Source organism: Balaenoptera ricei, chromosome 6 (genome assembly GCF_028023285.1).
Source record: "Balaenoptera ricei isolate mBalRic1 chromosome 6, mBalRic1.hap2, whole genome shotgun sequence".
NCBI classification, from domain to species: domain Eukaryota; kingdom Metazoa; phylum Chordata; class Mammalia; order Artiodactyla; family Balaenopteridae; genus Balaenoptera; species Balaenoptera ricei.
Genome location: NC_082644.1, coordinates 22,348,604 through 22,376,163, shown reverse-complemented (window position 1 = coordinate 22,376,163; position 27,560 = coordinate 22,348,604). Strand labels below are relative to the sequence as shown.

General features: G+C 38.1%; 1 protein-coding gene across 2 annotated transcripts in view; it reads left to right on the top strand.

Annotated features, from left to right (window-relative positions):
- SPTLC1 (serine palmitoyltransferase long chain base subunit 1) overlaps positions 1 to 27,560 on the top strand; it is a 54,735-nt gene that overhangs the window by 18,469 nt on the left and 8,706 nt on the right. For both annotated transcript variants that reach the window (XM_059927009.1, XM_059927010.1), the window contains exons 6-12: positions 3,871 to 4,003; positions 12,292 to 12,421; positions 15,972 to 16,061; positions 21,664 to 21,771; positions 23,927 to 24,022; positions 24,380 to 24,476; positions 25,579 to 25,633. In XM_059927009.1, the coding sequence (XP_059782992.1) occupies positions 3,871 to 4,003; positions 12,292 to 12,421; positions 15,972 to 16,061; positions 21,664 to 21,771; positions 23,927 to 24,022; positions 24,380 to 24,476; positions 25,579 to 25,633 (709 nt within the window). The remainder of the gene's footprint in view (positions 1 to 3,870; positions 4,004 to 12,291; positions 12,422 to 15,971; positions 16,062 to 21,663; positions 21,772 to 23,926; positions 24,023 to 24,379; positions 24,477 to 25,578; positions 25,634 to 27,560) is intronic.

Below are 27,560 nucleotides of genomic sequence, written 5' to 3'. Positions count from 1 at the left end.
TTTTATTCTACAAATATTGAGTTAATTGAACAAACACCAGCATGTTGCTTTTTCGATGCCAGACATTGTTCTGAGTGTTTTATAAGCATTCTCTTGCGGTTCTCCTAACAATCCTTTGAGGCAGGTAGAACTGTTAACCATTTGACAGGGGAAGGACCTGAGAGGCACAGAGCAGTTTTGGGCCTGTCCATGGTTCACACCTGGCAATGAGGGAGCCCAGATCTGAACCCCCTGTGATGACTGCCATGGCCAGGCCTTGTGTTTGGTGTGGGGCATCCTGCCCTGGCCTTGCCTCCCATCTGTTATGTTCTGGTGAGGGAGCAGGTGCCAGAAAGGGCAGCAAGTGCTGAGAAGACACAGAGGCTTTCTGGTCACCTTCCTCCGTGGCCTCTTGCCTACCATATTGGTTCCTAACAGTGAGTGAGAGAATGACGCATGCAAATCTGTGGCACTAATTGTTGAAATGGATCATACACACAGAAGATAGGCATCCAAAGTTAAAGAACATGCCCTGGTAGTTTTTCTGTTTGCTGCCTCCCCCACCCTTGGGTTAAGAGTTTCTTCCTTGCAGAGTAGCTATCAGACATCAAAAGAAGTTATGCAACTGTCCGTGTTTACCTGTCACAAAACCTGCTTTGCAAGGCTGACATCAGCTAAAACCCAGTGTCTTTAGATAGGAGGAGGAAAGGCCCATCTTTTTTAAACTTTTGGGACTAGGCAAGAACCAGTAAGTCATTGATTTATTGTAGAGGGATTCTTCTTACCACTTTATGGCAATGACATAAAAATGGCTATGAGTATGTATAATGAGAATACTAACATAATTTTTATCAACTGGGTAGCTAACTCTAAAGCCCTAAAACAAAGCCAAGATTGTTTTACTGTTTTATTGCTAATCAATGAAGAGAGTCATTTAGAGCTACAGAATGATTTAAAATCCTTTTTTGTAGTTGGCAAAAACAGTTTGTCTGTATCCATAGCATGTTTTTTCTTTTTAAAATGGAGATAGTGAATGAGAGCAATTCACTGTGGCTTGGGTTGTCCATCTGCTAGCTAAATTGTTGAGATTTGGGATAGATAATTCCCAGTTCAGAGGCAGCATTGTAATTTGAAGGAGGCCTCCTATGGGGGACCTGCCCTCCTGTCTCATCAGAAGTGAGAGGCAGCAGAGTGGTGGGGACCTATCTGTGGGCAGGGTGCTCAGAGAGCACTAACAAAGAGGAAAGGAAGACATGCCTGAGACACACCCGTGCTCGGCTGCATGGACGTAGCTGGTTCTCTGGTGCTTTGCTGCTTTCCTCGTTCTTGCCAGACTTTGCCTGCAACACTTCCCTGGCAGCATATCTCGTGGAAGGGCGGGCGGTCAGGAGCAGGATCAAGTCTTCAGACTTGGTGGTGTTGATGTCACAGATTTGATGCTTGAAGAGCTAAGCACTCTTTTGGTGCCATTTTGATCAACCGGGATGCATTCTTCTACACGTTACTGTGAAATCTCATATTTATTTAGTGTTGCTCTAATGAAAGTGTCACTTCTATAAAAATGACTACCTGATTGGTAATGGAAATCAAATGGTATTTCATGTGTTTTTTATGTAATAAGCTATGTTGGTATACATTTTAACTTATAAATGGGAAGAAGCATGCCTAGTTGTTTATCATTACTTGATGGGATAAATTGGAATGGGATAAATAGTTCATTTTCACAATTCTATATCATCCTTTAAGAAGTCTACAAATGAAGTGGTCTTCAATTTATTTTATTATTTGGATATTGCTGCTAAATTTTCTAATTCCTCACTATACCTCTCTTGCCATCAAATTGAGATTTAGTTCGGACCCTCTGTGTCTTCTCATCTCTCACTCAATAGCTGGCGCCCACCCCAGCAGCCTTTGGTTCACAATCGAGGGACCTCTGTGCCTTTAGTCAGAAGTCACTGTGAATGTGTTGTAGTTCTGAGTGTAGAAGGGACCCAAGTGCTTCAGACCAGGGGAGTGAAGGCACAGCTTAGCCTTGTATCTGCCCTCTGGGCTCCGAGTTCTCCATTGACAGCTGCCAGATGCTTCTCTTAGCTGTCTCACTTTGTCAAGTGGCAGAAACCCTATATTTCTCTTTGATCCAGTGCTTATCAGAGTATTTTTATGTGATACTTACTAAATGTTTGATTAACAATTGAATGAGATTGTTGGACAGCCCTCATTTAACTACTTATTAAAATTTAGTCCTTTGTGAAGTTGTATCTTTTATAATTCTTAATTTTGTCTTTTACTAGTTAAAAAGCATCACAGTAAGATTAACTTGCCTCTGATAAATCAGTGAGTGGGTTTACAGATTTTAGACACTTTATTCAAATGTTCTAAAAAGTTGTTTATTCCTGTTGCTGAGCTGACCTTACTCACTTGTTCCTCCCGGGAAGTTGGTGGAAATCTCACACTTAACAGCTAACCAGGTCTCTGTTGGAAATATTTAGTCCACTCAGTGTCCAGCCTTGTATCCAGCTGGGTTAAGTTGTTTCTTTTGTATATGTCAGTCCTGCAGGTCTTTTCCCTCTCCCCCTTCTCACCAGGAATGTCTCTGGTAGGGAGGGGCATACTTGGAGGGAAGGCTGATGCTGAAGGGGTCTCCTGGAGCGAGGCTCCCAGCCACAGGTCCTCGACATCTGAGCCGGAGGGCTCTGCCGGGCCATCAGCCCTCTCCACCGCCCCTCACTGGGGAACGTCTGGGTCCCCCTGCCACTGCCTACACTTCTGAGTTCCCCTCAGTGGACATGCCGTGGCTCTGAAAGTCTGCCTTTACTCCTCAGAGTTCCTCGTTTCTCCCATGAAGCTCCAAGGCTGGAGGGGCCTGGCTGCATCCTTCCTGTATCAACTTCTGAGTTCTCTTTGCGCAGAGCATGTGGTAAAACTCTGATCTTGTTCTCCAGACTTGGGTCCTGCTGTAGTTAAAAGAGCTAAAGAATGTTTAAAAAATTTTTCTCTGCCTCATTTTAAGACACTTGGAAGTTTTCCAGTTCACAGCCAGCTGGTACACTATTTATTTTAGACATCGCTGGTCCCTCCATCCCAGGGTGTGAAGCCTCATGGCTTAGCCTGGGAAGGTGAAAGGCTATATGGAACGATGATGTAAGAGAGAAAAAAAAATACCAGTTTAATAATTACAGTTTATCCCTATAATTACATCAACATTCTTCTTAAGCTGCTTCCATAAAAGGACCATATTTCTCTTTGTACTATACGTTTGAATTCACCAGTACACTTAAAAAGAAATTTAGAGAGAAACTCAGTACTGCAGAGTGATGGCAGGTGCCACAACTAAGTGCTGACACAAACTGTTAGAGGAGTGACCACCACAACTGAAAAAGTTCCTGTCTCTTGATGCAGAGTATGTGGGGTTCTTTTTAACTTAACTACTTTTCTTTTTTCTTTCTTTTCCTTTTAAAAGCTGGTTGACAGTTGTCTTAATGCCTGGTTTGGTCACTTCTACTAAAATGCAAAACGGCGTTAATAAGTTAATGTCGTACATTGGTAAAGTCTTGGCATTGTTGGTTGAGGGAAGTTAAAGCAGGCAAGGTCACTGGACCTTGAATTCTTATTGCTAGAGTGATATAAAAGCAAAACCTAGAGTCAGAGCTGTCCCAGTCACATATTTATACACAAATGAGTAGCTGATTCAGCTCACAGAGTATAGAAACAGTTTGGGCCCAGAATTATCTTAGTAGATATTGTATGACTTGTAACTTAAGAACAATTACATTTTGACCACAAGGTGACAGTATTAATAACTAAACTGCTTATGTTATTTTATTTATTCTTTAGTCAAAGAAAAAGAATTATGAGACAGTTTAACCATTTAACTTTTTACTCTTGAACTAGATGTGCACTTGGATTTGGAAGACCGCCTGGCAAAATTTATGAAGACAGAAGAAGCCATTATATACTCATATGGATTTGCCACCATAGCCAGTGCTATTCCTGCTTACTCTAAGAGAGGGGACATTGTGTTTGTGTAAGTAATCTTTACTGACATTTCTTATCAGAATTCCTTTAGAAATAATATTGGCCCTCCTAGAGAATTCCTTTGTTAGATGTCATCTGCCTAAAATAATATTGATTTTTTTTTTTTTTTCATTTTTAAAGAAATATATAGTCACCCAGCCAAGTAGTTCTGCAGAATTAGTGAGACCTCCACTGGAAGGATGCCTTAAGGTGTCGGTACTTTGTTATCTGCCATTATGATTTTATTGATTGATGTTGAGAAGGCCAAACTTATGTAGGAGGGGACCAGCCCTCTGTTTTCCCTGTGCAGCTCTGTGACAGTGTGGTGTCCTTGTGAGTCCATGGTCGTAGCCCACATAGCCACTCATACTACCTGATAAAGTCACTCCACTTCTCAGCACCCTCGCTGCAACTCTTGGTCTCTGCTGATCTTGCTTCATGGCTTGTTAAGAATATAGAAGTCATGAGTTGCAGACTTCCTTAACTTCCCAGGAACAAATTACACACTTGCATACATGTGCACTAGATGTATGGTGTTGCTTTTTACTGTGGAGGGGAAGAGCAGAGAGGAGTAGAGTGAGGGCTGGCATAGCCCAGGCAGCTGGTTATACCCGTCAGGAGCACCTGCCACTAGCCCGAGCCTCTGTTATCTTTTGAGTGGACTATTAAATGACTCTCTTAATTTAGGTCTCAGAGTGACTTTTGTTTCCTCTTTTCCTTTTTGACACCATAGCCAGACACTCCATTTAAGAGCTTCCATTTTTCCTAAAATAAATATCCAAGTTCTTATTACGATCTTGTACATTCTAGACTACTGTTTTAGGCCCATTTTCTACCATTTCCCCTTAGGTGGTCATGCTGTGTAGCCTTACCAGCCTTATATGCTAGTTTCCCCTCAAGGCCTTTGCACGTGCTAAGACCCTAAGTCCCTACACCTAGAACACTGTTCCTCCTCTCATCTCCTACTTAATTCCTGCTCATCCTGCACACATACCACCTCTGCAGGAAAGCCTTCCCCAAGCTCTCAGACCAGCTCAAGACCCCTTGCTGCATGTGGAGAAAATTTTACAGCCAGAGGAGTTTGGTATCCTTGTGAATCCATGACCATGCGGTCATTTACGTGCCTGTCAAAATCACTGTTTCTCAAGCCTCCCTTAACTTACATATGCAGGTGTGTGCGTGTGTGCTCATGTGCGCCCACACCGTCTGCTCTTGGCTCAGCTTGCCTCACACTCACTGTACTCTTTTATACCACTTTCAACAGTTCATACCAGCCCGTTGCCTAGGATAGCATGTGCCATTTAGTGGTGCTCAATATACCTTCAGTAAGAGAATGAATGGAGGCTGGAGCTCAAAAGAGGGGTCCAAGTGACTGGACTTCAGAGCCCGGCTCACCTCAGTCCCTGTACCATCCTGCTGCTTCTCACTCACTGTCGGAGCACCTGTAGTGCAATAAGCTCAAGCACACGCTGCAGGGCTGGCTCTTCCTGGGGGTTTTCAGCGCGCTTGTGTCCCATTCTTCCCCACAGCCCTGTGACAGTTACCTGGGAGCACTCCAGCACATGGCCTGGGCCTGAGTAGAATTGTTTCCCAATGTGACCATGAAAATGAATGTTTCTATTAATTTCTTGCACATAGTTTAAAAAATCAATAATAATAAAGACTCATCACAAATTTGAGAGCCAGTGATTTAAACAGTGATTCTAGGTTTTTAATAAAGCATAGTTGCAGACAACTACAATACAGTGTCAGCCAGTATCGCTTTATACAAGCCCCCACCATAAATTCCTTTTTGAGTTTAAAGTCCAGAAGAAGTTTACAGTTACAGTTGAACTTGTATGCTTCCTTTGTCAGATAATAAATACTATATTGTCCTTTTGGTTTTCACTGCTAGGAAACCTAGTCTAAACTCACTTTCAAATCTTATGCCTGGTGTCTTAGAACTTCAGTTTCTAATGAGTCACTAGACAACTTAATTATTCCCTTATACATAATTTTAAATATTCCACCTGAAATTCATTTGAAAGTAGGAACACTAGAGGTAAAAATGGTGTTTAGTAAATTATTTGATAAATTGTTTTTGATAATTTCATTAGGCATAGACAATATGTTCGATGTTTTATTTTCTTTCTTTTGTAGTAAACAGTGATAATGCTTTGCCAGTAGGTCTCAGAACAATGGTTGTTTATATACGTAAGTCTTTCTTTGTCACTCTGTCTTTATATTACTTTGTGTACCCTTTTCTAATGAAATGTTTTATATTGAGATAATTGTGGATTCACATACACTTGTAAGAAATAATACAGAGATTTTATGTGCCCTTTACCCAGTCTTCCCCAATGGTCACCTCTTGCAAAACTGTAATACAGTTTGAAAAGCGGGATGTTGACATTGATAGAGTCAAGATAATCCCTCTTGTTGCCACACCCATATCCCTTCTACCCTACCCACTCTTTAGCCCCTGGCAACCACTAATCTGTTCTCCATTTCTATAATCTCATGATTTCAAGATTGTTGTACAGGGACTTCCCTGTTGGCACAGTGGTTATGAATCCGCCTGCCAATGCAGGGGACACGGGTTTGAGCCCTGGTCCCGGAAGATCCCACATGCCACGGAGCAACTAAGCCCGTGTGCCACAACTACTGAGCCTGCGCTCTAGAGCCCGCGAGCTACAACTACTGAGCCCGCGAGCCACAGCTACTGAAGCCCGCATGCCTAGAGCCCGTGCTCTGCAACAAGAGAAGCCACCGCAATGAGAAGCCCGCGCACCACAACAAAGAGTAGCCCCCGCTCGCCGCAACTAGAGAAAGCCCGCGTGCAGCAACAAAGACCCAACACAGCCAAAAATAAATAAATAAATTAAAAAAAAAAAAGAAAGATTGTTGTACAAATGTAGTCATACAGTAGGTAAAACATTTGAGGATTGGCTTTTCTCATTCAGCATTAATTATTTGGAGATTCTCCAGGGTTGTTATGTGAATCAAGAGTTTGTGCCTTTTGATTGCTGAGTCATATTCCATGGTATGGTTACACCACAGTTTGTTGAACCATTCACCTATTAAGGATATCAGAGTTGTTTCTAGTTTGGGGCTGTTACAAATAAAGGTGCTGTAAATATTCATGTATAGCTTTTTCTGTGAACATAAGATTTCATTTCTTTGAGGTATATGCCAAGGAATGCAGTTGCTGGTCATAAAGTATTGTGCGTTAAGTTTTTTAAGAAATTGCCAAACTTTCCCAGAGTGGCTGTATTATTTTACATTTCCATGAACAGTGTATAAGTGATCTAGTTTCTCCAACATCCTCAGGAGCATTTGGTGTTGTCGCTTTTTGTTTTTTTTTTTAGCCATTCTCATAGGTGTGTACAGATATCTCATTGTAGTTTTAGTCTATATTTCCCTGATGCTACCATACTTACTGTTTTTAGGCTTTGGTCTTGGCATCAGGGTAATACTTCATAAAGTCAATTTGAAAGTGTTCCCTCTTTTATTTTGTGGAGAAACTGAATAAAACTGTTGTTAATTCTTTAAATGTTTGGTAGAGTTCTCCAGTAAAAACAGCTGGACCTCGAGATTTTTTTTTTTTTGGAAGTATTTTTACTATGAATTTAATTTCCTTAGTACTTGTAAGACTATTCAAATATTGAGTGAGTTGAAGTAGTTTGTGTTTTTCAAGGAGTTGGTCCATTTCTTCTAAATCGTCAAATTTGTGTGTGTAGCATTGTTTGTGATATTCCCTTACTATCCTTCTAATGTCTGCAGATCCCTGTTTCCTTCCTAACTGGTAATTTCTGTCTACTCTCTTTTTTGTCATTTTTGCTAGAGATTTGTCAATTTTATTGATCTTTTCAAAGAATCAGCTCCTTGTTTCATAGATTTTTCTACGTTGTATTTTTGTTTTCATTTCTACTGATTTCTGGTATTATTTCCTGCCTTCTGCTCATTTGCAGTTTAGTTTGCTCTTTCTAGGTTCTTGAGGTGAGAACTTCAATTACTGATTTGAGACTTTTCCTCATTTCTAATGTATTAGTGCTATGAATTTCCCTGTCATCACTGCTATAGTTGTGTTCCACAAATTTTGATGCATTTATTTTCATTTTCGTTTAGTTCATTTTTGTGTTTTATTTCTCTTTAGACTTTCTCTTTGACCCATGAGTTATGTAGAAGTGTGTTGTTTAGTTTCCAAGCGTTTGGAAAATTTTAATTTGTTACAGTTTGTTTTATGGCTCATGATGTGGTCTATCTTGGAATATGTTCCATAGTCATTTAAAAAAGAATATTCTGGCAAATACAGAGAAAAGACCACGTGAGGACACCAGTGAGAAGGTATCACTCCATGATAGGACACATGTGATTAATTTCCTTATTTATACATTTCTGTTTTTCATATAATAATATTCAATGATCAAATGTTACACTGATCATTATTTTTTAAAAGTCACTGATACGCAAATTAAAAACCAGAAAAAACATACAAAATGTTCATTTGCCACTTCTATCCTTTAATCCAGTAAGAGAGAGCGCTAGTTTTGCATGTCAACTTCCTAAGGTATACTTATATAAAAGTTTTAGTGAGACAAAAAGCAATTTACATATGAAACTTTATTTACCTTTTGAGAGAAATTTTTTTTTTGTCATTATCATTAAATAGAAAAAAAAATATTCTGCTGAATGGAGTGTTCTATAAATGACAATTAGATCTTCCTAGTTGATGGTGTTATTCAGTTCTTCTATATCCTTGCTGATTTTCTGTTTGGTAGGTCTGTCAGTTGTTGTAATTCATCAATTTCTTCTTTCACTTTTATCAGTTTTTGTGTCTTATCTTTTGTAGCTCTGTTATTTGGTGCATATTTAGGATAAGTTTTCCTGGTTAATTGAGTCTTTTTATCATTATATAACATCCTTCTCTGTCTCTGGTAATTTTCTTTGTTCCAAAGTCTACTTTATCAGATATTAACATAGGCACTCTGCTTTCCCTTTTGAATGTTTGCATGTGTTTATTGTATGTAATATATATGTATACCCTTACTACCTATATTATTGTATATAACATACATACATATATATAGCATATAACTATATATATATATATAACTACATGTATACACACACACACACATTCCCTTACTACCCATCTCATTACATTTGAAGTGAATTTCTTATAGGCAGCATGTTTAATCCACTCTGCCACTCTGTCTTTAAATTGTATATTTTAGCCATTTACATTTAATGTAATTATTGATATATGGGATCTTAATCTCCCAATTTTTATTTTTTGTTTCTTATTTGTTCTCTCTGTTTTTTGTTTCCTTTTTTCTTTTTCCTGCCTTTCTCAGGGTTAATTGAATGAGTTTTGGAGTTCCATTTTTATTTATCTTATTTATTTTATTTATTTGTTTTCGAGTGTTTCCCTTTGTATAGTTTTTTAGTCATTGCTGTAAGTATGATGTTATATGTACGCATAAGTTATCACATTCTACTGGTGTTATTTTACCAGTTCAGTTATAGAATCCTTTATCTTCCTTTACATCCCCTTACTCTCCTTATTTATAATACAGTTGTTTTAAGTATTTCCTGTAAACACTTTGAGAACCACATCAGATAGTGTTATAATTTTTACTTTAACCATCCACAATGACTTAGAAAACTCAAGAGGGGAAGAAAAGCCTAGTGTGTTTGTTCATACTTTTTACAGTGTTCTTTCTTCCTTCCTGATAATCTAAGATTCTTTTATTTATTTATTTTTTCTATGTGGAGAGCTTTCTCTAGCCATTCCTTTAGGGGAAGTCAGCTTGGGACAGAGTCTCTTAGTTTTTTTTCAACTGAGAATGTCTTCTCCCCCTCATTCCTAAAGGATATTTTTGCTAGTTTTGGATTCTTGGTTGCCAGGTCTTTTTTTTTCAGCATTTGAAATACATTGGGACACTTTTTTCTGGTGTTCATGGTTTCTGATGAGAAATCTACTGTCACTCAAATTGCTTTTCTCTTACATGTAAGGTGTCATTTTTCTTGTGCTGATTTCAAGATTTTTTTCTTTGTCGTTAGTTTTCAGAAGTTTGACTATAATTGTATTGGCATTTATTTGTTTGGGTTTACCTGCCAGAATTTTGCTCAGCTTCTTTAATATATAGTTTTAAGCCTCTTCTTTAATCTATAGGTTTTCAGCCATTATTTCTTTAAGTACCTTTTTTTTTTTTTAATTATTTATTTATTTATTGGCTGTGTTGGGTCTTCGTTTCTGTGTGAGGGCTTCCTCTAGTTGCGGCAAACGGGGGCCATTCTTCATCGCGGTGCACGGGCCTCTCACCATCGCGGCCTCTCCTGCTGCGGAGCACAGGCTCCAGACGCACAGGCTCAGCAACTGTGGCTCACGGGCCCAGCCGCTCCGCGACATGCAGGATCTTCCCAGACCAGGGCTCGAACCCACGTCCCCTGCATTGGCAGGCAGACTCTCAACCACTGCGCCACCAGGGAAGCCCAAGTACCTTTTTAGTCCCACCCTCATTCTGTTCTTTAGAACTCTACAGACTTGAATGTTGCATATTTTATTGTAGTCTCACAGGTCCCTGAGACTGTTCTTTTCTTTCTAGTCTACTTTCTCTCTGCGATTTACATTGACTTGATTTCTACTGTTACATCTTTCAGCTCACTGATTCTTTCCTCTCTCCATTCCGCTGCTGAATTCATCCACTATGCTTTTTCTTTTGACTATTTTGCTTTTTAGTTCTAATATCCCCACAGGATTCTTCTTTGTATTTTCCTTTTCTCTGCTGCAACTTCCTGTTTTTTCATTTGTTTCAAGCATGTTCATAATTACTCATGAAACATTTTTATCATGACTGTTTTAAAGTCATTATCAGATCATCCTGACAGCTCTGTCATCTTAGTACTGGCATTTGTTGATTGTTTTTTTTCTTTTTTTTTTCATTGTTTGATATTTTCTGGTTATTGGTATGACAAGTGAAACATGAACAGTTTCATATTATGCTGTTATAGTTTATGCTTTATTTAAACTTTCTGTTTCAATTGGCTTTCTCTGACAGTCTTCCAACAAGGGCACTGCTGCCTCATTACTGTCAGGTGGAAGTACAAGTCCAGGGTCCCCACGGGGCCTCCACTGACACTGAGGTGGGGTTATTTTCATTTCTTCTGGTTGTTGGTGAGAGTCCTACTCTTGTCTGAGCCTCCCCTAACACAGCCTAAGCATAGGCAGGGGAGAGTGTCTCTCCCTGAAGGAGATTGGAAGTTAGGTCTCTCCACATGGTCTTCACTAACACCACAGTGGGAGCCACTTGTTACTACCCAACGGAGATACAAGTTCTGGCTCCCTTCTCTGACAGCTCCCACAGGGGTATTGGGGAGCCTTGTTATGGCCTCGTGAAGGCTAGAGTCTGGGTCCCCCTCTCAGCCTTTGCTAGTGTGGAGGGGACAGGCCCAGGTTTTTCTGTGGTTTGGCTACAGTAGAGACCTTTGCTGGGCTGCCCCCTTTCCTGTCCCTTTGGCTACAGAGAGCAGACTTTTGTCAGAGCTTTTCTGTCTCGCCTGTTGGCATTTCCAGTTTGCCAGCTGCATCAGTTCCAAGTTAGGAAAATCCAGGAACTTGTTTCATGTCATTTCTCAGATCCCTCGCTGGTCTGCCTTTTCTCTCCATTTTTCAGCATCATCTTATGCTTGTCTTATACATGATGTCCAGGATTTTTGGTTGTACCCAGTGAGAAAAATAGGGAAAATATGTCTATTTTCTCAGAAGTAGAAGTGTTGCATGTACTTTTAAATAATACACTTAATTTAAGAAATATATCCTGCCCCCCATTAACTCAATTTAGGAGATCTTACTGAAGATTAATCTGCATGACTCAGAGTTCTCCCCTGGGTTATGTAGAGTCAGTAACCCAGTGTTCCTTTTGATGGCAAAGTAATGGCAGAGTGGTGGCCAGTCAAATCAGAGATGCCACTGATGGTGAGATGCACCAATATTTCATTTATTTTTTAGAAAGAGAAAAGTACTTTGAATAAACTAATATGCCATCCGTATAGTAAGATGCATGCTGATTTCTCAGAGGTCAAAATATGGCAAGAGTTTGCTTCCTGGAACAGAATCAGTATGGTAGTTATGTGGAAAGGTTTGCAGAGTGAAGTGCAAACAATAATATATTAATGTTCAAACATGTTTTATTTATTTGCCATGTTCAGTTTAACAAGTGGATGTTGGTCAACTTACAAAAGCAAGCATTCCTTTTCTGAGAATGTTGACAAGACCCTTTAAACCCCAATTTGGTGGGTCTTTCTTCCTTGCAGAGATAAAGCTGCCTGCTTTGCTATTCAGAAGGGATTACAGGCATCACGTAGTGACATTAAGCTATTTAACCATAATGATATGGATGACCTGCAGCGACTATTGAAAGAACAAGAGATTGAAGATCAAAAGGTATGATTCTTTTGAAGAAAATTACACAGTTCTTTTGTACTTTCTAACCAGCTAAATTATAAATGAAATGGTAATTTGTCATGAAAACTTGCCTGTGGATCACATGTGGACATTAAATAAGGGTGTTTCTGCTTATTAAATGTACCTCAGATTAGAGAGTCAAGCCTGATAGTAATTACCTCATCATTGCCATAATTATATATGGCAAATTTGGGGGAAGGTTATCTAGGCAGCTTTCTAAAAGAGAGAAAGAAAAACAGCATGTATTTTGGGGGTGGAGGGATGTACACTCAACTCTACAGAAGTAACAACAGAACTCATTAGGGCATTGACAAGATGTATCTAGTGAATTCAAAATAGGCTTATTCATATCAAGATAAATCATGTATCAATTCACCAGAAGAAACCATGGCGGCAGATCTTAATTAATGAATTTATGAACAAAGTGAAGACTCTTTCTCCCTACCCCAACCTCATCCCAGATCTCTGAGCAGCTGCTCCCTGTGGGAAGCAGCTGCCTCAAGCATGGTTTCCTTCTACGTTGCAACCTATTTACACTTCTTCTCAAGCACCTGTGTAGTCCCTTGGGACAGGGAGGGAATTAGGCAGGTGGAACTTGCTCCTTGTTGTTCTGATAGAGAGTGGAACAGAGGAAGCGTGTTCAAAGCATCACTGTTAGAATTAGCATTTATTTGCCCCTGACAACATGAACAGAGAAGGTAGTTCTGTGGTCTGTGGTTCTGCAGCAGGAACCACTGTGTGTGAATTGTACTGGGAACCTGGTCACCACATCCTTTGTCTCAAACACCACTTTCAAGTGGACTTTCCCAGTGTAACTCGTCCGTTACTAGAGTAACCGATAAAAATGCTCATCACATCCTTAATTTTGTGTTAATTTCCATTTTTCCAGATATTTGAATTATTCCTTTTGGATTCTGTCATCTTTCTTTAGGTGATAGCCTAAGAGCAGCACTTCATGATTATACACATTCTTGTGATGAATACGCATAGACTTCTGCTATTTTATGCTAGGTGTGCTACAGACAGTGTTTTATAAGTATACAATTTAGAAGAATCTATAGGGAAAATCTTAAAATTGAGACCGTTCCACCAATGAATTCTTTCTACAGATTGTAAAAAGATGTCCCTTTTCTTATTCAGTAATAGAATGCTACCGTATTGAAAAACACTGCCTTAGAAAGTGTGACCAATGAACCTGTCTGCTGTAGAGTTATTTCGCCAAGTTAGCATTGTACAAATTTGGAAGACAACATATTCAAGTTCTGTGTGTGTGTTGTATAAGATTTATAATCTGTGGAACATTTTTTTTAATGAATAACAAGAAATAAAGTTATCTTAAAATTTATTTCCATTTTATAGTTTTTACCTTTTTACTAATTAATTTATACCACATATTCCTGCCAAGAGTAGGCTTTCTAAATTACTTTACATTTTGGTTTTTGGAAATAATTCTTTTTTAATTTTGTTTTCACAAAAATAATAAAATGTTAAATTTTTAAATATTTTGTACTTAGATGCTTATATTTCCTTTGAAAGTAAGTTAAATAATCTGAGTTTGGATCAAACTCTTTTTGTCAGTTTCCCAACTAATGGGGTTCATATGTTTTTTCATTCCTTTTCTTATAGAGTTCTCTTATCCCATATTAATCCTTCTTAAAAAAAAAAGATAATAGATAAAAACAGCAGTTCGTAGAAGAAATGCAGATAACTGAGCAAATAGAAAATAGTCTGACCTCACTAACAGTTACAGAAATTAGGGTAAGAGTTTTTGCCTGTCCAATTAGGGAAAACTTTTTATGGTAATAATCAGTGCCACATTGATGTACAAAGGGCCTTCCAGAAACTCTGAGGAGAGCTTCAGTTGGCACAGCCTTTCTAGAGGGTAAATGGGCAGGTATATTCTGGGATTCTTAAATATCCATACCCTCTGGAGTGCTATCTTTAGAAGAGAATCAGAAATGGTGTCAGAGATGGAAGGGTATTCACGTGATGTAAAAAAACAAAATGAGGGAAACAACCTAAATCCAGCACTGTGGGAATAGTTAAATAATTTACGGTATATCTACAAGGTGGAATATTAAATCTCCATTAAAATCATGGTTTAAATAATATTAAATAATGTGAGAATGTTCACAACATAATATTTTAAAAACTCAGGTCCTAGAACGATTGCAGTAAAATCCTGATTTGAACAAGGTAATTTACAAAGATATGTATTTACAAGAAAAAGTTACCAGTGTGTGGTGTAACGAGCTCATTTGTTAAATTCTTTTTTGTACTTTTCCATTTCCCAAGAATATTCCAAAAATAAAATATTCCTTCATTGAGTATTTTAAGATCATAAGAAAGATACTTTGTTTTTTAAAGGCAGGGAGAGGCGGGATGCCCCCATGTCCTCAGCTGTGACCTCCCAGCAGACCCACAGCCTTCAGGTTTGAGTTAGTGACAGAGTGAAGATGACCAAGAATGATGTAAACTTTTGCATGCTTCAGCCGACACTTTTTTGAGTATTACATACAGCTGTGGGTTCTAAAATACCCCTTAAAGAATAGCTCTGATATTTGAGTTTCTAGTTGTTCATTAGAAGCTTAGAGGCAAGAAACCTTTGAGTAGAAAGGTGGCGGCAAACTCTGGAATTTTTTCAGTGCAGCATACCTGAAACATCTACAAATTCAGCAGTGGGAGTGGTTTATTAGTGATTTGACGTCAGTGGGGTGTGGGAAGGTGTGTGTTACTTGAAAGAGTCCCTCCACTGCACCACCTCCAAACATGACTGGGTGAGGTCATAGTCCAGTTTTACTTGAACCAGTAGTGAGGAGGAAGGAAGGAGAAGGGTTTCATCTGTTTTTTGGTAAGTAAGGGAGGTCAGGGTTTGTCTGTTTTTTAACTTTTTATTAGGAAAACTTCTGGCACATTCAAAGGAAACAGTAGTATAGTGAAGCCCCCTGTACCCTTCTCCCGGCTTTGTTTTCAATATTCTGCCACTCTTGTATCATCTGAACCTTCACCTAACTCCCCACTCAGTCTCTGTGATGATGATGATTATCATCATCATCATTAGAGTTCTTTTTATTTTAGGTAAAATTTACATTGAAATACATTAGTCCTAGTTATACAGTTTTGACCAGTGGTTATACCCGTGTAGCCCAGGTATCATGGCCCCCATCATGACATAAAACGTCCCCATCTCCCCCAGAAAGTTCCCTTGGGTCCCTTCCCAGTCATTCTGGGCTTGGAGGGTTTTGTTTGTGTTTTAGTATTCTCAGTGTCTATAAACAGTTTGTGTTTGTGTGTGAGGCCTCCTAGTTGACTGTGTGACCTGAAAACATGTCTGAGAGAAGAAAGCACTGTTTTTCATCTCAAAATAACAGGATCTCAAACCTTGAGCTTGAAATTAATTTAGTCTATCTATTTGTTGATTTATCTTGGTGAATAAATCTTGTAGGGTGAAAGTTCTAGAGAGCACATAACAGATTTTGTATTTGGAGTTACTGACATTTAAAACATCTATTTTTTTTTTCTTTTAAAGAATCCTCGCAAGGCTCGTGTAACTCGACGTTTCATTGTAGTCGAGGGGTTATATATGAATACTGGAACTATTTGCCCTCTTCCAGAATTGGTGAGCAACCATGTTTATTTATTATTTTAGTATTCAGACTATTTGTTAGTTAGGCCTTTTGTTTATGACCATTTTTAATGTATAATGTCTGCATTGCTTTGCTTAATATGTATCATAAGCACATTCTGATCATACTAGGGAAGTAGATTAACATTAAATGCCAACCCTGACCTTTAAAGAGTAATCAAGACTGAGTTTTATAAAACCAACTTTATTGAGGTATAATTGACACATAATAAAATATACTCACTTTAAGAGTACAGTTTGATAAGTTTTGACAGATGTATACTCCCCTATCACCATCACCACAGTCAAGATATAGAACATTTCTGTCACTCCAGAAGTCCCTCATGCCCCTTTGTAATCAGTACCCCATTCCTGGCCACAAGCCACCGTTGATCTGCTTTCTGTTCCTGTAGTTTTGCTTTTTGTAGAATTTCATATAAATGAAATCATACAATATGTATTTTGTAAAACTCAGCTTTTTAAAAGGGGATACAATACACTGTCTTTAGAAACCATGACTATTGAGATTTTTTTTTTTTTAGGTGAAATTCACATAACATAAAACTAGCCATTTTAGAGTGTAGAGTTCAGTGGCATTTAGTACGTGCACAGTGTTGTGCACTCATCAACTAGCTAGTTGTAAAACCTTTTTGTCACTCCCAAAGAAGACCCAGTACCCATTAAGCAATCACTCCGCATTTTTCCTTGCCCCTAGCCCCCACCAGTCTGCTTTCTGTCTATATGGATTTACCTATTCTGGATATTTCTGATAAATGGAATCATATAATATATGACTGTGGCTTCACTCACTTATAATGTTTTCATTGTTTATCCAATTTGTGGCATCATTTATCAGTACTTCATTCCTTTTTTCTTCTTTTTTTTTAAATTTATTTATTTTTGGCTGCGTTGGGTCTTCGTTGCTGTGCGCGGGCTTTCTCTAGTTTTGGCAAGCAGGGGCTACTCTTCGCTTCATTCCTTTTTAAAGCTAAGTAATATTCCATTGTGTGGGTGTATCACATTTTGGTTTTTTTGTTAACAGATATTTGGATTGCTTCACCTTTTGGCATTTGTGAATAGTGCTGCTATGAACATTCATGTACAAGTATTTGTTTGAATCCCTGTTTTCAACTCTTTCATGTATGTGCCTAGCAATGTAATTGCTGGATCATGTGGTAATTCTATTTTTAACTTATTGAGGAACTGCCATACTGTTTTCCACAGTGGCTTGTACCATTTTACATTCCCACCAGCAATGGAGGAGGGTTTCAGTTTCTCCACATCCTTACCAATGTATATATATATATTTTTTTTAATTTTTGCCATTCTAGTAGGTGTGAAGTATATTTACATTTCTGATTTGCATTTATTGAATGACTAATGATGTTGAGCCACTTTTCTTGTGTTGGCCATTTGTATATCTTTGGAGAAATGCCTCTAAAAGTCCTTTGCCCATTTTTAAACTGGGTTGTCTTTTTGTAAAGTTCTTTATGTATTCTGAGTACTAGACCCTTATCAGGTATGTGATTTGCAAATATTTTCTCTCATTCTATAGGTTGTCTTTTCATTTCTTTGATAGTGTCCTTTGATGCACAAAAGGTTTTAATTTTGGCAAAGTCCAATTTATCTAGTTTTTTGTTGTTGCTTGTGCTTTTAGTGTCATATCTAAGAAATACATTGCCAAATCCAGGGTATGAAGATACACCCCTATGTTTTCTTCTGAGATTTTTATAGTTTTAGCTCTTATTTTAGGTCCTTGATCCATTTTGACTTAATTTTTGTATATTCTGTGAGAGAGGGATTCAACTTCATTCTTTTGCATGTGGTTATCCATTTGTCCCTGTACCATTTGTTGAAGAAACTATTGTTTTCCCATTGAATGGTCTTGGCACCCTTGTTGAAATCAATTGACTGTAGGTATATGGGTTTATTTCTGGACTCTCAGTTCTATTCCATTTGTCTATATGTCTAGCCTTATGCCAGTACCATGCTTAATTACTTAATTCATGTAGCTTTGTGGTAAACTTTGAAATCAAGACGTGAGTTCTCCATTTTTGTTCTTTTTCAAGATTGTTTTGGTTATTTGGCGTCCCTTGAAATTCCATTTGAATGTTAGGATCAGCTTTTCCATTTCTGTAAAAAATGGCATTGAGATTTTTCATGGGGATTGTAGTGAATATTTAGATTGCTCTGGGAAGTATTGCCATCTTAATGATACCGAGTCTTCTCATTGATGAACATGGCATGTATTTCCATTTATTTCAGTTTTCTTCAATTTCTTTCAGTATTGTTTGTGGCTTTTACTGTAAAGTCTGGTACCTCTTTGGTTAAATTTATTCCTAAGTATTTTATTCTTTTTGATGCTATTATAGATGGAATTGTTTTCTTAATTTCCTTTTTGGATTGTTCACTACTAATTATAGAAATACAGATGACTTTTGTGTATTGATCTTGCATCATTCAACTTTTGCTGAACTTGCTTATTAGCTGAAACAGTATTTTTGTGGATCTTATTCTGTATATAAGATCATGTCATCTGTGAATAGAGCTAGTTTTGCTTCTTCCTTTCCAAGGATGGATGCTTTTCTTTTTTTTTCTTGCCTGATTGCTCTGGCTAGAACTTCCAGTACAGTGTTGACTAGAAGTGACAAGAGTGAGTGTCCTTCCTGCTCTTTAAAGGGAAAGCTTTCAGGCCATCACCATTGAGTGTAATTTTAGCTGTGGGTTTTCCGTAAATGCCCTTTATCAAGTTGAGGAAGTTCCCTCCTATTTCTTATTTGTTGAATGCTTCTCTCATGAGAGGTTTGGGGTTTGTCAGATGCTTTTTCTGCATCAGTTGAGTTAATCATGTGGTTATCCTTCATTCTATTAGTATGGTGTATTACACTGATTTTCCTGTAATAAACCACCATTGCATTTGACCATTAAAATCTGAATCTATGAGTCCATCAATTGAATAGGGATTCAAAATAAAGGTTTCATATCTTATTTTTTAAGTTTTTCACTATTTCTTGAGGAAATCTAGATACATCCTAAATGTCAATAAAAGAGATTTGTTTTCCTCTCCTTCCTTTTGTGAGTGTCAAAGACTGATAGAATAATGTAGGAGAGATAGTCGGCCACAAGATGTTAGAACTGTATGTTACAGGGGTACAATAATAAATCAGTACTGATGGGCAAATATACAGCCAGTGAAACAAAATGTAAAGTGTAGGAACAGATCAAGTACCTAAAGTACTGAGTATGTAAAATTACAGTATACACATTAGGGTTTGACAAAAGGATTCCTGTTTTGTTTTACTTGTCTGTTTGTGTTCCAGTACTGTGATAATATTATTAAATATTTTCTAAAACATGGTTTTTAGAAACTATCTCATTCATATAATACCTCTTATTAATGGATGGGAAAGAATTAGTATTAAAAAGATGTAATTCTCCCCAAATTAGTTTGTTCATTGTTAATGAAAATTCAGGTAAAAGCCCAGTGAGGACCCCTCTCCCAATTTGATGTTGATTCACAAGATTAGCCTGTAAAATCTTTTTTTTTTTTTTTTAATGAAAGCTTCTTTATTTATTTATTTATTTATTTATTTTTGGCTGTGTTGGGTCTTCATTTCTGTGCGAGGGCTTTCTCTAGTTGCGGCGAGCGGGGACCACTCTTCATCACGGTGCGCGGGCCTCTCACTGTTGAGGCCTCTCTTGCTGCGGAGCACAGGCTCCAGACGCGCAGGCTCAGTAGTTGTGGCTCACGGGCCCAGTTGCTCCACGGCATTTGGGATCTTCCCAAACCAGGGCTCGAACCCGTGTCCCCTGCATTGGCAGGCAGATTCTCAACCACTGCGCCACCAGGGAAGCCCTAGCCTGTAAAATCTTGATGGTTAAAAAATAAATTATCAGACGCATGATATGAGACATCAACCCATCTTATATATTTCTGTGCATTATTTCTATAGTTTCAGTGGAAAAAATCATAGTAATTAAACATTTAATAATTAAAATTATGATTCTGGGGCTTCCCTGGTGGCGCAGTGGTTGGGAATCTGCCTGCCAATGCAGGGGACACGGGTTCGAGCCCTGGTCTGGGAGGATCCCACATGCCGCGGAGCAATTAGGCCCGTGAGCCACAACTACTGAGCCTGCGCGTCTGGAGCCTGTGCTCCGCAACAAGAGAGGCCGCAATAATGAGAGGCCCACGCGCCGCGATGAAGAGTGGCCCCCACTTGCCACAACTAGAGAAAGCCCTCGCACAGAAACGAAGACCCAACACAGCTATAAATAAATAAATTAATTAATTAATTAAACTTTAAAAAAAAATTATGATTCTGGCACAAGAGAAGATTACATGAGTCATGGAAAGATTTAAGAGCCCAACTTCTCATGTTATATATATAAAAATTTAGTGGTTGATAATCACTGTATTTTAATTCAACTGTGAAACTTATCACATACATATCATAAAGGGGTAAATCAATTAAACACTAGGGGGAAAAATCTGTACATATGTTCAGCCTCCCAATGTATAAACCAAAAAATTTATGAAATAATTAGAAGAACATATAGATAAATATGCATCTAAACCTTAGATGGGAAAGAACTTTCTTATAAGCCAGAAAACAAAGGGGAAAAAAAAGATTAAAAAACATATTAATGAAAACTTTTTCTGGATTAAAAAAATGAATCTAAATTGGAATAGTGCCTCTGAGGGAAGAATATTTACAACATTTCCCTAGAAGTTTTTATCTATAATCAGACCAGTATTTAACAGATAGATTACATGTCTATACTCATAGTGTCTTAACAGTTCCTTCTTTAAAAATTGGCATTGTGCTGTCTATATTACTGAGTTAAACTGAATCATTTTAGAGCATCTAAAGTACAGTTAATTTTCATTATTCATGGTAGTTATGTTCTATAAAGTGTGTGTGTATATGTGTGTGTGTATGTGTGTGTGTGTGTGTGTATGTGTGTGTATATATATATATATTTATGTTCTATAAACCTGCTGCAAATACTGAATTACCAAATACTGAACTTTTGCTCCTAGGGCAAATACAGAGTTAGTTTTCTGCAACCCTCTAGTCACAACATTTTCATCAGTTACTCAATACATAACTTTGTTTTATATGTGTTTCTGTTTAAAGACACCTTATTTAATATATATCGTTGATTTATCCATATTGAACTCACAGCCAACAGTACTATAACTCAGGCCTGAATGAAGTTTATGTAACACACACATTTTTTCCATAAGGCACATCACAGCCTTCTTGCACTTAGGCACTCTAGGCCGAACTTCAGCACTGTGCTTGGGGGCCATTTTAAACAACAAAATCACAACGAAAAGCACAAAATGGGAAAAATGTGGCAGTAAACAGAATGTGAAAAGGACACTTGTTTGCAGTATAAACTGAAGCAGTAGCCTGTTAACTCAGCTGGGAAGGTGCATTTCAGGTGATTCAAAGTTTTTCACCACCCTGCAAATATGCCCTAAGTATTGATTTGGAGGTTACAAATAAATTTTAGCAAGTAGGCAGATTCACAAATATGAATTTTATGAATTTTCAGTATTTTAAAGTTGTGTTTATTTACCACTTAGGTTAAGTTAAAATACAGATATAAAGCAAGGATCTTTCTGGAGGAAAGCCTTTCGTTTGGAGTCCTGGGGGAGCATGGCCGAGGAGTCACTGAACATTTTGGAATCGATGTAAGCTCTGCTTTTTTGGAACATTCCTTCATATAGTAACCATGCAGTTCCATCCTGCTGGGCAGGTTTCATGGGCACAAGACAGTGTTCCTCATCGATGTGCAGGATGCAGCTTTGGTGTCTGTCACTTCACTGAGCCCACAGAGGATTGGGTCAGCCAGACCAGGGTCCCCATCTTCCCTTGGAACTCAGTGGCTAATCATAGAATTTGTGTTCTGTTTACACGGTAACATTTGATCCCAGCTTTCAGTGTTTCTTCTCTAGAAACAGTTAAATTTGCCTTCCATTTTTTCTTTAAAATCAGTAAGAATTCTCTAAGTTGTCCTTTAGAAAGTATCATAGCAGTGAAAAGATGTTCTTTCTAATATTTAAAATTCTGTATTGTTATTTGTGTGTATGGGGGTGATTTATATATATATATTAGAAATACCACCAGCATGGATTCACAAAGCCGCTCAAGGTCCCAGACAACTGGAGTGAGTTTTTTATGTTTTCTCTTGCTGAAAGGAAATGAGCCTCAACTAGCCCTACTCTTAGTGGGTTTTGCTCCTAGAGCCTCGGAGAGGAACAGTGTGGGCCAATCTGCAGAACCTGTCCTCACCGACCACTGTGTAACCTGCCCTTACCCACCGCTGTGTGGTTGATGTGAAGGAAGCTTTTCTCCAAATCTTGTGCATAAAAGTTTTGCAGCTTGTGTTAAAATGTTGAACTATAAAACATAAACTCGCCTTAGATTATTTGCATCCCTCTACCCATACAGACCTAGAGAAAAATGTAGAGCAGAATGACTATCACACCAAGTTGACTGAAGCATACTCTTCAAAGACAAACTGACATTTGGCAATGAAATGCACTGAAGAATTTAAGATAAATGGAAATTAATTCAAGTAAAATTTACACCAGAGCAATTTTTAAGGCATGAAAATTTTAAAGAAGGAAAAAGCACTATCTAATTTCACTGTTCTAGTTTTCTCACTGCTTCCAGCAGTTGTCTCAGAGGTAGTATTTATAATGGCTTGAGTAAGAGTGCAGAATGTATGGACCTTATTTGGACCCTAATTCAAACAAATACTGTGAAAAACAAGCTTTGTGAGACACAGATACTTGAACACTCAGTATTTGATATTAAGAAATTTTTCATTTTTTAAGTGTGGTAATGTTTTTGAAAGAGGGCATATCTTTTAGAAATGCACACGAAATATTTATAGATGAAAACATGTAAAGTCTGAGATTTGCTCCAAAGAAATGAAGAGGGCAGTAGGGGGCTTATACATGGAACAGGATTGTCCGTAAGTTGATAATTATTGAATCTGGTGATGGGGATTCTTTATACTTTTGTATATGTTTGAAATTTTTCATAATGAAAGGTTAGAAAAAAAGAAGAAGAGTGCGCAGGTTTCCTTGTTGGATCTGTGGAACACTTGGAAAAACACCAGATGTGATCTGACCAGTCATTATTATGGCCATCATTGAGTAATTACAGAATGGCTACTGTATGCAGGATGGAACTTGGTGCTGGGGGCTGGAGCAGACGGTGAGGACCAAAGGAGTGCTGAGCCGTTGAGAAGGTCGTGGGTACTCAGGAGCCCAGTGGGCACATTAGGTTCATCCACTGCCCAGTTGGTCCACTTTGGTCAGAGCCCATGATGGCCCATTGCCATCATGTTTGGATAAATTGATTTCATTTTTGAAAAGGTGGAAAAGGTAAATGGAATGTAGTACTTGTTCCAAAGTGCTCAAAACCCTGATAGATTTCTTTTTATTTATCTCAAGTACCTTCTATGGAGAAGGACAGCTGAGACCACTGTTTTAGCAAGGAAATGATCTTATCTTGTACCTCTGAATATGTTTAGTATCAAACAACTTTAGATTTCATCTTTTATCTAGCTCTTCCACTGTGAATAAATTGTCGATGAATGATGGAATGGCAAAAACGTATAAAGTGAGACATCTTCAGAGGTGGGCTATGAAACATCCGTCCTTTTAACAATTGATTTTGTATGACTTACCCTTTATTTTCAAGGAGGTAGTTTGAATCCAGATGTTGACATTAGTGCTGAAATTTTGTCTCTAGGATTGACATTGGCCTTTTTTTTTTCCCCCCTCCTTTTCTTTAAATTGAGAAATAACTCCCACTGTCCCTCTTTTCTGACAGATTGATGATATTGATCTTATCAGTGCCAACATGGAGAATTCACTTGCTTCTATTGGGGGTTTCTGCTGTGGCAGGTCTTTCGTAATTGACCATCAGGTGGGTTCTTTTTAAAAACAAAAGCAAAAACTGAAACCCGTTGCTCCACTGGTCAACTAAAAATGTAACCGCTATTACAAAATTTCATTCTAACTTAGTTTTTCACACAATTTTTATTTAGAAGTAGATTTGTTAAAGAATCATTCAAAATATTTACATTTAGAAATTATCTCCCTTTCTGAAAAAGTTTTGGTTTTGTTACATAACTTCTGTACATGCCTGGGTCTTACCACCTCACCATTTGTACGTGCTATTTGGTAGGGAGTGCAGAGATTTGGTGCCTTTAGATTTTTTAGCGAAAGAAAAACAGAGACAAAAAAAGTGTTTATGTTTTATAACTTGTTTGGTTCTTCTCAGCGACTTTCCGGCCAGGGATACTGCTTTTCAGCTTCATTACCTCCCCTCTTAGCTGCTGCTGCAATTGAGGCCCTCAACATCATGGAAGAAAATCCAGGTATAACCTTTAAACCCAGGAAATCAAAGATATTTCAAGTCATGTTAGCCATGCTGCTGGTTTGCCTTTTTGGAGAAATTAGCTGGAGGAAATGATTTCCCAGACAAAGTTCTGGCTCTGAATTACATTATCTGGCAATTTATGGGAAAAATGATGGTGAAGAAGTTGTCCCTGCCTCAGGGTTTCCGGGTTAGAGCTTCTCTCATGTTTCTGGAGATGAAGCCAGAGCCAAAGCAAAGCTCGCTCCCTTGGTGGGCAGAGATGCCAGAAAAAGGAGGGACTAGCTCTGGGCCAGTCATCATTTAGTTTATCGGGGTTTTTTGAGAAATTAGCTGAAGTATGCTAATTTTTGGTACTTATAATTTTATAACTGTTGTCTAGTTTTGCCCATCAGCCTTTGATTCATGAGTTGGTGCTGAGGCCCATACAGGTTTACCAACTATTAAAACTTGCTTAATGGGCAGTCGACTCAATTTAAAATGTGGTTCTGGGCTGTTATAGCGCCTCCTCACCAAAGACTAAAAGGAAAATGGAAAAGCAGGCCTGGTATTTGTAATTTTAAATTTTATAAATTTCTAAAGATTCAGCATTGGTTTTAATTCAGAGAATCAGTAAAAGTGAGTGTTTCTGTGTGCACATTCATATACTTGTCAGATACCCTGCCACTCCTGTCTCCTCAGATATTTCAGTTTGTGGATTTTCCTTAAAAGAAAGTGAAAATATCAAGAAGAGATCATAAACATTACTGCAGTGTCTATTTTTTTCCCAAATTGTTTAGGGTCCAGAAATATTTAATATATTTGTACCCTTTTGTTCTTGGCCAGATAATTTATAGTATCTTAATAAGAACAGAGCCATTGTTTTGTTGTGGAAAACTTTATCCCAGATTTTGCTGAAAGTTGGGTGAGCAGGTGCCAGCTAGTATATGCCACAGATGAAAGTTGGGGACCTTCAGAGGAGTTACTGGCTGTCTATTTATGTGTTATTAGTGGGCAGAAGGATTTGCTGCATTTTAAATTGATGAACTGGATCTTGAAAAACATTTTTAGATTAGTATATCCAATCTTCCAAATGTACTATCAAATGTATTTGTTTCCTTCAGGTATTTTTGCAGTGTTGAAGGAAAAGTGCAAACGAATTCATAAAGCTTTACAAGGGTGAGTTTTATATATTTTCAACCAACTCAAAAGTTTATCTGCACAACATTTAAACAACTTGTGAAAAATTTTGAGTGTCACCTCTTTGGTTTTCAGTGCATTTAATAGGCTTGAGTCAGTTTGTCTAAATTGCAACTAAGAAACCAAAAACACAGTTCATTCAAATTTGTCTCTGTGTGTGAAACCAGAGCATCCATTTTGTCATTGTTTTAAAAAATCATAACTTTGTTTTTCTAAAAATGATACAAGCTCATTGGTAAAATATTACAGTAGTACAGAAGATAACAAAGATGAAAAGAAATAACAACATGCTGCCACCAGAAATAACCAGCATAAACACTGGAGAATTCCCACACATCTGTACGGGTAAAAGGATGTAATCAGATGACAGTGGGTTCATACTGTCCATGCTGCTTTTTAGAAAATTACTCATTTTTTTAAGTTACTTCAAGAAAAAAAAACAAGTGAAATCAAAGTGAACCTTACGAGTGTTCTGTTTACTTTTGTTTTAACTACACAAGAGTAGTTCTTTAAGATTCCTCTAGAATTGAGAAAAACATTGAGGCTAGTGACATCTTCAGGCAGATTTCTTATCTTACAGAAAATGATCTCACCTTGCCTGTGGTTTCTTTTTGCCTTTCCAAGTTGAAACCTGCCTTCTCAGTCGTGGAAGTCCTATCCCTATTGCCAGATATGGAAACTAGAAACTTTTCTAACAAGGACAGTTAATAAATAAGCAGGTCACAGATGTTCCAGATAAAGTAGGGGGAGAAATAATTGAAGTCTGGGTCTGACTTATGATCCTAACAAAAGTTCTTGCATGATTTGTGGTAGAGAGATATTATTGTTTCCAGTTACATTGGCTTATGAAATATTAATAAACCAGCTCAGCCTAGCACATTGGAGTCACTGTCAATTCATGAACACCTACCTCAGACGCCCTTTATTCTATGAGTGTTAATGTGTTTATTTTTTAAGTCCAATCCTCTACTTTTCCCAGGTCTCTCACACTTTTTCTTCTCTCCAAAATCCCTAACCCTCTGTCTCACTCCACCCACTTTTAGCTGACAGCCTTGCCTCATGCTGTCACTTGGGAACTCCCTCATTTTCCCTCACAAACCTGTACACCTGCGGGTATCCGAACCAGTCTTCCCTCGTGTTATAGCCAAAGAAACGTTCCTCCATCCATCACAGCTCTCCTTTCTTAAGGACCGAGTGCCTTTGGTTGTCTCCTCTCCTTTCTCTTCAGTCTCTCCCCTTTCCTGAGTCATTTGATTAGCATTCAAGTACACTCTGCCCTATCTTGTCTTAAATTCTTCTTTCCCGTGACCCCATACTCCCCTCTAGCAACTAGCCCATTGCTCTGCTTCTCTTTGTAGCCAGTCTTTTTCCAGAGTTGTTTATGCCCTCTCCACATCCTCACCTCTCATGTACACTTGAAACTACTGAAACCCACCTCTACTCCTGCACTTTACCCAGTGTTCCTGTGACTACCGAGGGATGACTGTATTTTCTGATGTTAAAACATCCTTGCATTCCTGAGTAAACCCCTCCTTGATTACAGTATATTTTTCTGCACTGTTAGTTAGGATTTTGAATTTTTATATCCATATTTATAATTTAAATGGGTCTATAATCTTTTGTTACAACAACCTAATAAAACCTAGGAATCAATGTTGTGGTAGCCTCAATAAAGTATTGAGCAGTTTTTCCACTTCCCTGCATTATGGAGCCACTGTATAAGACCAGGCTTGATTATTTGTTTCTTCAAAGTTGAGCAGGACTCCTCTGTAAGACTCTCTAGACTTGGGGCCTTTGGGCTGGGTGTAGTCTATGATTCTCTCTCTTTGTCTGTATTATTTCCCCTTTTTATTTTCTGTTTCTGTCGTTTTCATTCTTATGATAATCTTTCCAGGATTTTGCCCAG